The 15,567-nt window shown below is 48.0% G+C and overlaps 2 protein-coding genes across 2 annotated transcripts in view; both read right to left on the minus strand.

The window, feature by feature from the left end:
• The window catches only part of BCL2L11 (BCL2 like 11), a 49,285-nt gene that overhangs the window by 32,489 nt on the left and 1,229 nt on the right, over positions 1-15,567 (minus strand). The window contains exons 3-4 of the mRNA XM_070798175.1: positions 13,721-13,857; positions 13,463-13,552 (exon numbers count right to left, since the gene is read on the minus strand). Of these exons, the coding sequence (XP_070654276.1) occupies positions 13,463-13,552; positions 13,721-13,857 (227 nt within the window). The remainder of the gene's footprint in view (positions 1-13,462; positions 13,553-13,720; positions 13,858-15,567) is intronic.
• Positions 13,723-15,567, minus strand: part of ACOXL (acyl-CoA oxidase like) — a 341,825-nt gene continuing 339,980 nt past the window's right edge. The window contains exon 19 of the mRNA XM_070798172.1: positions 13,723-13,857. Within this exon, the coding sequence (XP_070654273.1) occupies positions 13,813-13,857 (45 nt within the window). The 3' untranslated portion in view covers positions 13,723-13,812. The remainder of the gene's footprint in view (positions 13,858-15,567) is intronic.

Consider the following 15,567-nt stretch of genomic DNA (forward strand, 5'->3'; position numbering starts at 1 on the left):
CAAGTTAATGCTGAATTACATATGCCATAGTGACAAACTGCTAGTCAAAATGCCGAAAGTGAAGATTTAAAAAAAAAAAAGGCTTTTAATTTAAAATTAAAAAAAATCTTTTTAAGATTTTTTTTTGATGTGAGCCATTTAAAAAGTCTTTAATGAATCTGTTATATTACTACTTCTGTTTTATGCTGTGTTTTTTTTTGCCCTGAGGCATGTGGGATCTTATCAAACCCACACCCTACCCTTCCCCCACCCCACATTGGAAGGCAAAGTCTTAATTACTGGGTTGCCAGGGAAACCCCTCCTCAAATTTTAAATATATACATTATGCATTAATTATATTATAAATACTAGTCATGATGATTTTCCAAATACCAAAAAAGAAAAAAAAAAAGTAAGGTTAAGACCACCTGTGAGTTGAATACAAAAATTTTCACTATTAACATTTTGATGTATTTTTCTTCTTTTTGTTATGCTTGTAAATTGCTTGAACACAAAATCACGTGCTATGGGGTACATGTTCATGTCGCCCATAAAATTCATCTCCAGTGTGATGTACATGGAGGTGCGGCCTGTACGGGGTCATCAGGTCATGAGGGTGGCGTCTTCGTGAGTGCATCAGTGCCCTTAAAAGGGGTCAAGGAGTTAGCTTCCTGTCTTCCCACCTTGTAACACAGGAGCCACCTACGAGCCTCGTATAGGGTCATCAGAGCCCGACCATGCCAACACCTGGATCTCAGACTTCCAGCTTCCACAACTTTGAGACAAATGTTTATTACCAAAGCCACCCAATCTATGGTGTTTTTGTTACAGCAGCACAAACTGACAATACTAGGGTGTCACCAAGAACTCTGTAACTTTGTAAAACTTAACATTACGCCAGGAGCATTTTCCACGTGATTATTCTTGTTAACATCTTTATGAAGACAGCTTCACAACCACAGCCAGGGATGTGAAGTAACACAGAGGTTTTCCTATACCATCAGCACTGCCAATAGTTTTCCGGTTGGTGTAAAAAGTGCCGTGATGAACCCTCTGCACACACGTTTCTGCCAGCATTTCCTGTGAAAGGAAGGGCTGTCAGGCCCTCTTCTGTGCCCACTGAGCAGGGTCTGCAGGCAGGTGGGTGACACAGGACTCACAGCCCAGTGCCCGACACAGCACAGCACAGGTCTCTAAGGACAGACATTTGCTTTGTGTCCACAAGAACTCCACGGACCAGGAAAGCAGCCTAAGGTCACGTGCCCTGGCCCGGGTCCTGGCTCTGACCGAGCAGAACGACCAGAGGACAGTGACAGGAGGGTGAAGGCGGCTGGGAGTGTATCTCGGGAGGAGTATGTCGAGGCTGAGGCTGACCCAACAAAGGAAAAACAAACACCGCTGGACTCTGGTATGGGCAGTGGGGGTCCATGGGGAGTCCTGACTCCCCATAACAGGCGGGGCAACCACAGACCAGGAGTGTGTGGACACTCGGGCACCGGACAAGTGCTCTGAATCACTGGTTTGAAAAGTAGGTCAGGAAACACTGTGTCAGATGGTCTAGCATTCAACTGGCAATTATGTGCATCTGTAGATCTAGAAATCTAACACTGCCAAGGTCCTAAATATTAACTAAGACAAATCAACGGATGATTGATCTTCTTCCTGCTTTACAGTAGAGTCCAATCGTTCCAAGAACTACAGGACTTATCATTTTCCCTAATGAGAAGTCCCTCTGCAGCACATGCTGCCAAACCTGAGTTACCCGTGACTTTTCAGGCAGTGCGTACGAGGGGCTGCTGTGTACCCACCGAGGGCACGCTACCACAGGGGCTACAAGACTGAACACTGCAGTCAGTGTCTGAAAAACACGTCAGGGATTACTGTTCAATCTCTTCTGACATGAAAAGCCTGTTATCCCATATAGAGTAAAAAGAAAGGGCGAAAGACATGATTTCTCAAACGTAGTAATACTGGGTTGGCCAAAAAATTAGTTTGGGTTTTTCCATTAAGATGTTACGGAAAAAACCTGAGTGAACTTTTTGGCCAACCCAATACTTTGCAACCAGAGCCAGTCAACATCAATTGTGAGCACTTGCTGAAAAGAAAATAAAGATTTTTAGTTCCATGAAGGTGGGGTCGCCCTGTTCTCCGAGGTCCTCCTTTTTCACAACTAAAAACCCTGGATTTTAACAAGCAAGTACAGGGTCTTCCCTGGCGGCTCAGTAGTAAAGAATCCACCTGCCGATGCAGGAGACTGCAGTTTGACCCCTGGTCTGGGAAGAGGCCACATGCTGCACAGCGACTAAGCCCACGCGCCACAACTAACGCGCCTGTGCTCAGAGCCCGGGCGTCAGTCACAACCACCGAAGCCCTCTCACCCTAGAGCCTGTTCTCTGCAATTAGAAAAGCCAAAGCAACAAGCAACCCACACACTGCAACCAAGAGCAGCCGCCACTCGCCGCAAGTAGAGCAAGGGTCTGTGCAGCAGCGAAGTCGCATCACAGCCAAAATGAAACACACAAATAAAATTAATAAAATAAATAAAACAAGCACAGAGGGCTGAGAGGGACATGAGAGTGGCTCCCTGGGGACCATGGGGTTTGAGGAATGACACGGGGGTGACTCTCCTGGATCCTCAGATTACCCTCCATACCCCCAGCCACAGCACCGCAGATACCTGCAATGCAATCTCCAACAGGCGGAGAGAAAACACAGCAAGGAGAGCCTGTCCGCTTTAGCCTGAGGACGGGGGATGGGGCTCCCCCAGAGGAAAGTCTCTTAGCTATGCCCACCCTACTGTAGCTGAGCGCTGCATGCCACCCACCCCCCACCCAGCAGGAGTGCTGCATGCTCTGCAACCAACCAGGTGGTGCAGCAGGTTAGGTGGGGAGCTGGCCTCCCAGGTTCTGCCCAGTGGAAACAGAAGATGCTACGGTCCCACGCTGGTGGGCCTCATGGAGAGCTGACCCCGCTGTTGTTTAGTCGCTAAGTCGTGTCCCACCCTTTGTGACCCCGTGGACTGTAGCCCGTCAGGCTACTCTGTCCTCCACCGTCTCCTAGAGTTCGCTGACCCGTCACCCTGACTAAGCAGCACGGAAGCAGTAACAGGCTGGGTGAGTCGCCACTACACATGTGCGCGTGAGCACACACACACACACACACGCATGCGTGTTATCAGTGGGCCCAGCCCCCACCTCCACCTAACGCTGATGAGCAATGAGACAAAACAAGTCAGAGTTGAGTCACCCTTACCTGTGCCAGGGGGAGGGCTAGCGGGAAGCTGAACCTGCCCAGCCCCTGGCGGCAGTAAGACTGAAGGAGGCAGTGGGAAATCCCAGCCTTAAGAGTCAGCAGGACCCGGTGGGTCTCCAGGCCTCCACAGCCACCCAGCATGAAGGGGGAACCAGGATGGGAGGCAGGGCTGGCGTTCGCCCCCCTGCAGCCCCCACACTGGTGTCAACAGGGAGCAGAGAGGAGCTGAGCCTCGGCCCCCCTCCTGCAGAAACAGGCCTGCCAGTCAGCCCTCCACCCCTTCCCCTCCTTGAATCGCAGGGCCGGGGGAGCATCCACCCCCAGGGGGGCTCTGTGAAGCCGCAGTCAGCACCCTGCTGCGCTGGGAACTGGGAAGGGATCCGAACGTCCACTCCCCGAGCCCCGGCAGGAGCAAGCAGAACCTTAGAGCTGAAACATAATTTAGAGTAAGAAACCACTGGACAGGACCAACAGCGAGAGTGGAAGTGACAGACGAGAGAACTGGCTGACACGAAGCTGGTCAACAGAACTTCATCAGAGGAGAGAGGGTACGTGATGAAAAACGAACAGCGTCTCAGGGACCTGTGAGACCCCAACACAACGCTACTTCTCTCCTACAGGAGTCCCTAAAGAGGCAGGAAGGGACTGGGAAAACATCCAAAAACGTTAATGGCTAAAAATTCCCAAACTTGGCAGAAAACATCGAATCACAGATTTAAGAAGCTGAGTGAATCTCAAAAGAGATAAAAAATCCAAGCCACATTACATTTCTAGAGGCTAAACACAAGGAAAACCCCCAGAAGTAGCCAGACAGAAACGACACAACACTTATAGGAAAACAGCTCGAGTGACAAAGGATTTCTCACCTACAAGTGAGAAATGACAGGAGAAATGTCAGGAGGAAATGACATGTTTTTCAAGCACGAAAAAAAAAAACAAAAAACCAACAGCCATCAACCACAAATTCGATATCCAGTGAAGATATCCTCTGGGGTGGAGGGGAAATAGACTCTCAGATGAAAGAGAACTAATGATTGTTGCTAGCAGGCCTGTCATTGAAGAATGATAAAAGAAGTCCTCTAAATAGGAAGGAAATGATAACCGTCTTGGGACTTCAGAAAGGAAAGAACATTAGGAAGGGAAAAAAATGGAGGTACGTATAATAAAGTAGCCAACTTTTCAGGAGTTTCTTAAGTTATATTTGATGGTCAAAGCAAAAATAATAGTAATAATTGTGTCATCTGGCACAGTACTCAATGTACATGGAAGAATATTTTAAGACGTTTAAAAATCAGGGCAGAGACTTCCCTGGTGGTCCAGTGGTTCTCAATCTGCTTTCCAATGCAGGGGACATGGGTTCGATCCCTAGTCAGGGCACTAAGATCTCATATGCTGTGGGGCAATTAAGCCCGCATACCTCTACTACGGACCCCATATGCTGTGGGGTGATTAAGCCCACATACCTCTACTACGGACCCCATATGCTGTGGGGCGATTAAGCCCACATACCTCGACTACGGACCCCATGTGATCTGGAGCTTGTGTATCACAACTAGAGAAGCCTGTGCACCTCAACAAAAAGTCCCACATGCTGCAACTAAAACCCAGAAACAAATGGAAAAATTTAAAGAAATAATGGAATAAAACAAAACAGGGCAGGATAAAGGGACCTAAAAGGAAGAAGTAAGGTACCTATGCTGAGCTGAAGTCATAAAATAGCGGTATCACTGAGAGTGGCGGATGATAATAAGTTACAAGTTACACATGGACAGTGTAACCCCAGAGCAAACATAATGGCTTCCCCAGTGGCTCAGCAGTTAAGAAGCACCTGCAATGCAGGAGACTGGGGTTTGATTTCTGGGTCAGGAAGATCCCCTGGAGGAGGAAATAGCAATTGACTCCAGTGTTCTTGCCTAAAAAATCCCATGGACAGAGGAGCCTGGTGGGGCTACAGTCCATGGGTCACAAAGAGTCAGACACGACTTAAGCGACTGAGCACAGAGCAGTATGTGTAAAAAGACTACAAAAAAAAACCAAGATGGAATTGTAAAAAGTGTTCAAATAATTCTTAGTAAGATTGAAAAAAAGAAACACAAAACACGAACAGAGGAAACAGAGACAGTAAGCTGGCAGACTTAAGCTCTAACAGCAGCAGCGACCTTAAACGCAAATGGTCCCAGCACACAGCTGAGAAGACAGACTGATGTGGTAGAGAAATATAGTATCAGCTAAAGACACACTGCATACAAAAAAACCTCACTGCAAATACAAACACTGCTAATATCTTTTACAAAAAGCAGGGGTGGCTATATTAGTATCTGATAAAGTAGACGTCACAGCAACGATAAAAGGAGCACTCTAACAGGAAGACATAATTCAAAATGTGCACACTCCTAAGAGTGCCTTGCAGCGTATGGAAGAAAGTCTGACAGATACGAGAGGAGAAATAGATCCACCGCTACAGCTGGGGACTTCAACACTGTGCTCTGAGGAGCTGACAGAACGACTGGACGGAAACTCGGAAAGGATACAGAGGAACCAACAGCACAAGCAGCTGGTAAGACCGAATGGACAAACGCATGACGACGAGCCATCCAACAGCAGCAGGAGACAGATGCCCCGACCCACAAGCACTCGTGGGCGTTCCCCAAACAGACCACATCTTGACCCATAAAACAAACCCCAACAAATTTAAAAGAACCGAACTCATTCAGAGTACGTTCTCTGACCATATTGGAATCATACAAGAAAATATCAGAAAGACAAGACAATCTTCAGGCACTTGGGAAATGAAACAACACATGTCTAAACCGTCTAGGCTCAGAGGGTCAAGGGAAGAAACAACACAGAAGTCAATGAAAATGAAAACAATATATCAAAACATGTGGCATGCAGTTAAAGCAGGGAAGAAGAGAAATTTATGACACTAAACTTTTGTAGCAGAAAAGAGGAAAGGGACTGCTACCCGAAGTTCCTACCCTCAAGAAATGAGAAACAACAAAACACACAAAGTACACAGCAGAACGACAAAACAACAGAGCTGAAGACAGGAAAATAATAGAGAAAAGTAAATGAAACAAAAGGCTGGTTAAAAAAAACAAAACAGACAAACTCTAGAAAGACTGATAAAGATTAAAAAATAAGAAAATACAAGTATGTGGATGCACGATCTGTTGTGATAGCCCATTTCACTCCGGATATTGGTAACTGATAGTTTTCTGTAAGTTATAACCAGGACTGAGACTAAAACAATTTTGGAAAACTGCACACTCTGGCAAACTGTTTGGCAGTTTCCTAAAAAAAACTAAACTACCATCTGACCCAGCGATTGCGTTTCTGGACATCTACCCCAGAGAAATGATGAAGACTCACGTTCACACAAAAACCTGTACAGGAACAGTTCTGTTGTCTTGGCGAATGGCCATCTCACAGGAGGGCAGACAGACAAACAGACGTGAAAAACAGTCAGTATCACGAGCACTGCAATGAGCTGTCAGCATGCACGTGTCAGGCAGTGGCCAGTCTGACAGCAAGGCAGTGACTTAAAAATGAAGGCGGGTGCCCATGGCCTTCAACTGAAAGCTGCCCAAAGACATACCAGAGGGCAAAGTGCGATGTCCAGTGAGAGCTGGCAAATGCCCCCAAGTTCCAGCTATGCCGGGTCCCTGCCAGAACCCTGCCAACAACCCAATGCCCTTCCCACAGGCCAACAGGGAGGGGGAGGCACATGCGATACCCACAGCATCCTGGATGGGCCTTGACGGCTTCACGCTGAGTAAAAAGAGCCAAGTGCAGAAAGCCACTGACGGTGTGACTCTATTTTGACAGCATACTTAAAAGGACAGAAGTACAGACATGCCACGCAGATTCATGGCTGGTGGGGGTTAGGGAGCAGGAGGAAGGTGGCTGTGACCATAAAAATGTGCAAGAGAAACCAAGGGATGGAATTCTTCTGGATCCTGACCGCCCTGGGGGTCACACAAACCTACACATCTGATAAAATGGCAGGGAACAGGCTCCCATGCACACAAACGGAGTCCATGAGAAACTGCTGAAATTTACATAAGGCAGTGGGGTTCTAAAACGTCGCATGCTGGCCATGACGCTGCGACTGTGTGAGCTCCTCAGCCGTGTCCCACTCTTTGCGACCCCATGGACTGTAGCCCGCCAGACTCCTCTGTCCATAGAACTGCCCAGGCAAGAATGCTGGAGTGGGTTGCTATTTCCTTCTCCAGGGGATCTTCCCGACCAAAGGATCAAACCCACGTCTCCTGCACTGCAGGCAGATTCTTTCCTGTCTGAGCCACCAGGAAGTCAGTGTGCTATTTAAACAAGACGCTGCCACTGTGATGAACCGGGTATAGGACACCCAGGCCCTCTGTTACTTCTTACAACTGCACATCCGTCTATTTTACCTCAAAGATTTTGGTTTTGTTTTTTTTTTTTTTAATAGATGTAACTTTGAAATGTCTAGAAAGCTGTAACTTACTGAAGTTGTTAGGAACCAGTGAAGAAGCTGTTCCCTCTCTGTCTTCACTTTCTGCCCCGACACAGGACATAGTAATACAAACCACCTGTTTCTCTTGTGTCCAAACGAGAGACCTTGGGGTTTGGAGGCCAGAACCAAGTCTTCAGCAAAGACGACTATCATCAGGATTTGTGGGCAGACTTACGGTGCCCAAGAAATCAAATCACTCTACGTTCCACCTTCTCAAAACCTGCATGTACCACAGAGTTTAAAGAGGTGAAACAAAACTGATATTTACATTTGCCCGGAGAGTAGATCATACAAAGCTCATTTGATGTTTAAGATGCTTACAAGATTACGGTGATTACTTTCACTCATCTAAGTCAACAGAAGTAACCAAAGGGATAAGTTCCATGGAAATGAGGTGCTTTGAGAGGAAGAGTCAGGCCTGGCTGCTGAAGCACCAAGCTGGGTCCAGCTCCCTCATCTGCAAGGCCAACCCATCCCAACCCATTCTGTTAGGGCAGAATGCTAGCCACAGACCTAATCTGACTTTTTTCTCGTAGTCCCACTTAAAGAAGTAAAAAGAAACTGGTAAGATTAATATCAAAAAATACTTAATGCCCAACAAACATATGCAAAGATGCTCAACGTGACTAACCGTTAGGGAGCTGCGAATCTAAACCACAAGGAGTTATCACCGGACTCCTGCTAAAATGGTTATTGTCAAAAAAAGGTAACAAATGCTGGCTGAGGATGTAGAGGAAAGGAATACTGATGGTGGGAATGTAAATCAGTGCAGCCGCTATGGAAAACAGTATGGAGGTTCCTTAAAAACTAAAAATAGGTCTACTGTAGGAGCCAGCCATCCCACTTCTGGGTACGTATCTGAAAGAATGGAAAGTAAGATCTCAAAGAGAAATACGCACATCCATGTTCACAGCAGTATTATTCACAACAGCAAAGAGATGAAAGCAACCCAATGTTCACCAACAAGTGAATGGATAAAGAAATGTGGTTTATACATACAATGGAGTCTGATTCAGCCTTAAAAAGGAAGGAAATCTGCTTCATGGATTACAATGTGGATGACTCCTCAGGACATTATGCTAAATGAGATAAGCCAGTCAGAAAAAGTCAAGTACCGTGTAACTCCACTCACATGAGGTACCTAATTAGGGTCATCAGAAGTCACACAGAAGGTAGAATGGTGGCTGCCAAGAGCTGGGTGGGAGAGGGAAACGGGGAGGTGCTTTCAGTTCAGGCGCTCAGTCGTGTCCGACTCTTTGCGACCCCATGAATCGCAGCTCGCCAGGCCTCCCTGTCCTTCACCAACTCCCGGAGTTCACTCAGACTCACGCCCATCAAGTCAGTGATGCCATCCAGGCATCTCATCCTCTGTCGTCCCCTTCTCCTCCTGCCCCCAATCCCTCCCAGCATCAGAGTCTTTTCCAATGAGTCAACTCTTCGCATGAGGTGGCCAAAGTACTGGAGTTTCAGCTTTAGCATCATTCCTTCCAAAGAAATCCCAGGGCTGATCTCCTTCGGAATGGACTGGTTGGATCTCTTTGCAGTCCAGGGACTCTCAAGAGTCTTCTCCACAGTTCAACACCACACTTCAAAAGCATCAATTCTTCAGCGCTCAGCCTTCTTCACAGTCCAACTCTCACATCCATACATGACCACAGGAAAAACCATAGCCTTGACTAGACTGACCTTTGTTGGCAAAGTAATGTCTCTGCTTTTCAATGTGCTGTCTGGGTTGGTCATAACTCTCCTTCCCAGGAGTGAGCGTCTTTAACGGCTACCAAGTTTCAGTTGTGCATGACGAGAAAGCTCTAAGAACTGGCCACACAGCAACGTGAAGACATGCAACATGACTACAGAATATCCTCAGAAACAGTGAAGACAGTACATTTTGTGTTTATTAAGATAAAAAATATATAATTTAACCCATATATTTAACCCATATATTCAAAATATCTCAGCAAACAATTCATACAAAAAAGACTGAGGCATTTTACTTTCTTTCTCAGATGCTAAACCTACAAACCCCAGCACGCGCGGACACTGACTGACCTCTCGGCCTGCACTAGTCCCAGGGCAACGGCTCGATGCTCCCGGGCGGCTTCCCCACTGGGCCCGTGCTCCCGCCACCATACCCATCACTCCTACACAACACACCTGACAGCTGGATCTAAATAACAAAACCTATTTTTTGACAAGGGTGGGCAAGGTCATCTTCCTGCAAAGACTTTTTGGGAAACCTTATTTGTCCCTGGTCAGCTCTATGGAAAGGCAAAGCTTGAATGACTCTGAACATCCTCTAAGCACCTCCTCCTCCTCTCCAGATCTCATCAGGACCTTCAGGATGTCATGTCCCCACTCTGAGAGCTCACAGTTTAAAAGAGGAGCCAGTTACCAGCTATAAGCATCGCAGGCACAAGATGCTGAGGGATGGACTTGAAGAACAACTCAATTAACTCCCACCAGTGGATTCTAATGTGCCAGGAATAAGCACAACATTTACCAAAAAAAGTATGGGAGCTGTTAATAACTAGCATTCACCTATACTCAACCTTTCTGAGCTCTGATTTGCAACTGCTTCGACTTCATCTACAAAGCATGAACTTGTACAGAATTTAGTGCACATCTGAATAAAACACATCCATGGCATAAGCACACTCTCCAGAAAAGGCACTCTGCAAATCAACACCTCTTTTGGTGATTCTGATGAGAATACACAGCTCACTAATTTAAGATAGCATTTGCCAAGTCAATCCTCCCAGGGGGTAAAGAGAATAAAATTTGGTAAAACTGAAAAAACTGTCTCTCTTACAAATATTTTTTGAACATATCTTCAGAAAAATTGAGGACGAAGACGACAATGGAAAGACATTTATAGCTCAAACATCTGTTGTATACCCTAGACAAGACTTTACTTTCTCAGGACAAAACCGCAACATACACCCTCTCCACCCCGAGTCACCCAGCAGAAAGCTGTGCTGTGGCCAAAGGAAGCCCTAAGGAAGGCCCTCTTTCTAACCTCCCATTTGTGCTGCCGCTGGTTGAAATCGGTCATAATGACCTCTTTGTGAAAAATGTACTTTGCGACAAATTATCAAAAGCTTCATTGAACATCTTAATGGGTATGGCTGAGCAAGGAGTACTACTCATGGCCACGCTGAGAACACAAGTTGATCAACTCATCATGTCGAAGTGGTCCCCAGGCACTGAAGTATTCTAAGAATAGCCAGGAAAAAAAGTTACAGACTACGAAAGATGCAAGTTTTATTCCTTAACACACTCACATCTTAATCCCCTCCCCCCATCAGTAATTCACTCCAATCCCAATAAATCTCCCAAGAACTTAATACTGAAATGATGCATTAACTTCAGACAAACTCCTCCAAACTTATCATTTAATCCTATGCATTAACCTCTAAGTTATCACACCAACCTACGGGAATGCAGTTAATACTATAAAATTACACCTCAGGATCCATTATTCTATACTTCACAGGTAAAAACCATAACTTCGCTTAATAATTTAGATTATGATCTCGCTAAGCTCTACATCTGTCATCTCAAGTAACGGTGCTTACCTTATAATTAGCTTGCTAAACATCACCAGAAAAAGCACTCATGTCCATCTCTACTTAAACAAAAACACAGAACTACCACACCCACTATTCCTGGTTGAAGGAGGAATATTCCAGGCAATGAGAAACTATTTCTATGCACTAAGTTACCTGCAGAAACTGATACAAAGGTCTGCAGGGGGAAACTATAATAGCTTCTGAAGGATCCTTCAGAAAAAAAAAAAAAAAAGCATGGGGTTTTTAAACATCCACAAGCTTTCCTGGTGGCTCAGATGGGAAAGGATCTGCCTACAATGCAGGAAACCTGGGTTCTATCCTGGGTCGGGAAGATCCCCTAGAGAAGGGAAAGGCTCTCACTCCAGTATTCTTGCCTGGAGAACTCCATAGAAAGAGGAGCCTGGCAGGGCTACAGTCCATGGGGTCACCAAGAGTCAGACACGACTGAGCAACTAACACTTTTCACATTTTCGTTTAAACATGTACTGTAAAACCCCATTCACTCATTTAGTAATTCAGTGTGTACCTATAAATGCTCCTACAGTCAAGAGCATTTTCAAGGGCAGAAAAACAGATGCAAACACCAAGACCTTCTAAGGCTGAAATGAACTCAGGAATAGCAATAACTACAGTAATAGTAAAACTTCCAGTTCCTTTCAAAAGGAAGGGGTCCTAATAAAGCAACTCTCAGCATTTGGCAGGAGATGAGCAGCCAACATGTACAGCTGCCAGTGTTTCTGTCATGTGTCTGTCACTTCCCAGGTGTGTCCAACTTCTGGGTTCTTTCTAATTTTGCAACATGGGGCCAGACCTGCACGGCTTATCCTACTGAAGATTTTATAGACAGACCTCTGTGGTATTTGCAAAACTAGGATTTGTCACTGCGGTCCAGCAGTCACATGTCTACCCTGATTTCATTTTAATTAGCTTTTGACATGGTGTCACCTATGTTTTAAACAGAACCTATGCTGGATTTCTTAATCCTTAATGCTGCCAACTTACTTATATCTCAATACAGGAGAGCTAATCTGGATAAATGATAAGTGAGATTCTGGTGAATCCTAATCAAGATAAGAACCTTTTCCACTACTGAAGAACAGTGATTTGAACCAACCCGCTGATTAGGGTGGCTAGAACTGCATATACTCAGTCACACGCTGGAAGCTGAACTGGTCAAATCAAGCCCACAGATGTTTTTATGTGGCTTGTACTGTGCTTTCAAAATTCTAAATGAGTTACACTGTTTAATAATCAGATTACAGACATCAAGCTCTGCATTCTCAGACTATCTGGCCTGGAGGAAAAACTGCACGGGATCTTCCTCACCCAGGTATCAAACCTGGATCTCCTGCACTGCAGGCAGATTCTTGACCATCTGAGCCACCAGGGAAGCCCCTTCACATAGGAAAACCTACCAGCTAGAGGCCACACAGCCTCACAGCTACACCTGGGGACACCCATATGGACAAGGGCAAATGCTCTTCAAGCTGGCGCGTGCTCCTTCCCTCTGTCAGGGCCCTTACCAAAGGGACTGCCCGACTTTTCTGGGCATCATGCCTGCCACTCCTCCTTCAGACTCTAGAACTGCCTTTAACCCCTGAAATAAAATTCCACAATCTAATCCTGTTAGTACTATGTCCAAACCCCTAACTCCTAGAAAACAAAAGAAGTCTAAAGAGAAATCTAAGTAGAAAACAAACTATTTTCATGGTTCTATGGTGGGAAGGCAGATATGAACTAGTTCATCTTTATAAAAATATCATTTTTTAAATGATTAACTTCTCTCATCTCTTTCTCCAGTTCTGGTTAGGTTATCACGCTATCTGCCATAACTGATTGTGGAGTCCCTTTCAAACGGAATGTCATTAATGAGTACATCTTAACGGTGAGGACAGCATGCAGCAGTTAAGACACTTTACGAAGGCACCGTGGGGTATGATACATACTGCCCAACAGGCTGTTGCATGGACAACTCACTGCTGCCACGAAACTGAGCAACACGCTTTTTAAAATGTTGGTTGGATGTTTTACTTGACATGTGCTCCATTCCCAACAGAACACGAACAAATCAGTAAAAGGAGTCTAAACAGGGGGCTGCTCTAAATGCTCCACACTGATACTTAAGCACCCACGCATGCACAGTCGCCTCCCCGGTATTGCTTACCCATTGCACTGAGATAATGGTTGAAGGCCTGGCAAGGAGGGCTTGGGGTCTGTGTGGATTTGTCACAACTCATGGGTGCCGGGCTCCTGTCTGTGTCAAAAGAGAAATACCCACTGGAGGATCGAGACAGCAAGGAGGATCTTCTCACGAAGATGAAGAGCGGGGATCTGGTAGCGAAAGGGCCAGGGCTGGCCGGTGGGGCCAGCGGGCCCTGTGGGCTGCCTTGGGGGCAGCGGTCCCCTTCTCCTTCAGGATTACCTTGCCGCTCTGTCTGTAAAGAGGTGGGGGCCCCCGGTCTGAGCTGAGGAGGCCTCTCGGCAGGCTGCAATTGTCCACCTTCTCTGTCACACTCAGAACTTACATCGGAAGGTTGCTTTGCCATTTGGTCTTTTTTTCTGCAAGGAAAATTAAAACTAGGGTTATCTTAAGCAAAGGAACAACTACAACGAATACCTAAATGGGCAAGCTTTCACCTCTTCATGACAAATTCTTAGAATTAACACCCAATACTTCAACATTGTTAAAGTCATTACTAATAGAGAAGTTCTCCATAAGATCTTCCAAAATAATAGAAATAACCTTAAAAATAAAGGTATTATTTTTTGGGGGGGTGAAGTGGGGAGAGAGACTAAACTTCCTGCCACCAAACAAAACAGCAACAATGTCAATTACTCCTGGAACCGGTGCTGTAACACACACATACACACGTTTTAGAAGAGGCTGCTTGTTTGAGATCTATTGACAAGTGTTCTTTGCCCAGGGCCCACTAGAATAAGTCAGAAACTCCCCGCGGGCTCTGATTTCCCCGGATCAGATACAACACTGGAGCCCAGGAGCGGGCGCAGATGCAGCGATTGCAGGCGGCTGGCCGCGTTCCCCACTCCGGCCCCATTGTTCTGCCGAAAGTGCTGAGGACAGCAAGTCTGGGGAAGGTTTGGCAAGGGCCGTCAGTCGTAGTAAGTGCGTCACAATAGAGTTTGTAACTCAGCGCGGCTCGGCTCGGCCCCGGCTCTGCGCCCGCCCGCAGTCCCTCCCGCTCCTGGTCCGCGCGCCCCTCCTCCCGCGGTGAGGGGCGGGCGGGGGCGCGGGCAGCTCGCCACACCGAACCCGACAGAACTTCTCCGAGGTACACCCGCGCTGTTGAGTGCACACCTCCGAATGGGAGCAAGGTCCCCCAAGCCGGCTCCTGGCGACCCCAGCCAAATCCACAAGTAACTCCGCACGCTGAGCGGCATCAGGGCGCGCGGCTCCCGCACCTCCAAAACCCTCCCTTCCTAAGGCAATCAGGCCGAAATTTATGTCCGCCCCTTCCCTTCCGAGTCGCGTCCGAGCCCGGGCCCCGCGGCGCCCAGCCCGCGCCTTTCGCCGACCTGGAACCCCCCGACAGTCCACACGAAGGCGGCGCGGGAAACAAAGCCCGAGACTCGCGCTCTGAGCTCCCCGGGCAGCGCAGAGCCTGCAAATCGCCGTCCGCCCGCCGCCGCCGCGCTCCGCCGGGCAGCCGAGGGCTCCGCGCGCCTCGCCTGTGGCCCGCGCTGCCCCGGCCGCAGCAGCCGGGAACATCCTCCGCCTCCTCCCGCTCCTCCCCTCGCGCACTGCGCCCGCCGCCGCCGGCACCGCCGACCTCCCCGCGCCGCCGGCGCCGGGTGCCCGCGCTCCCAATTGGCCCTCGCGCGGTCGCTCGGAGCCGCAGCCAATCGGTGGCGGCGGCGGGGGCGGCGCCTGCCCAATAGGCCGCCGAAGGCGAGGCGATTGTTGACAAACTCGCCTCCGAACGCGGCTCGGGCCCTGACTGCCGCGGGAGCGGCGGCGGAGGTTTCCGGGGCTTCTGGGCCCGGGGCTGCCCAGCCAACCCTGCCCCGCCCCTCCGTCAGTCCTGGCGCCGCGCCCGCCTCTGCTGCTCCCGCCGCCCCCAAGAGCCGGTCACCTGGAGACAAAACAGGACCCGCAGGGCCGGCCCCAGACTCCAGCCCCGGCCGCCGACCCCAGTCCAGGCCCGCTGGGGTGGGCACCCTAAAGGCCACCCTCTCCCCAGCCGAAGCCCCCATCCTCCCCCGACTTCCTCCCTCTTTCTCCCCATGCGCCAAGGGACACGCACCAAATGG

This window comes from Bos indicus, chromosome 11 (assembly GCF_029378745.1).
Source record: "Bos indicus isolate NIAB-ARS_2022 breed Sahiwal x Tharparkar chromosome 11, NIAB-ARS_B.indTharparkar_mat_pri_1.0, whole genome shotgun sequence".
Lineage (NCBI taxonomy): Eukaryota > Metazoa > Chordata > Mammalia > Artiodactyla > Bovidae > Bos > Bos indicus.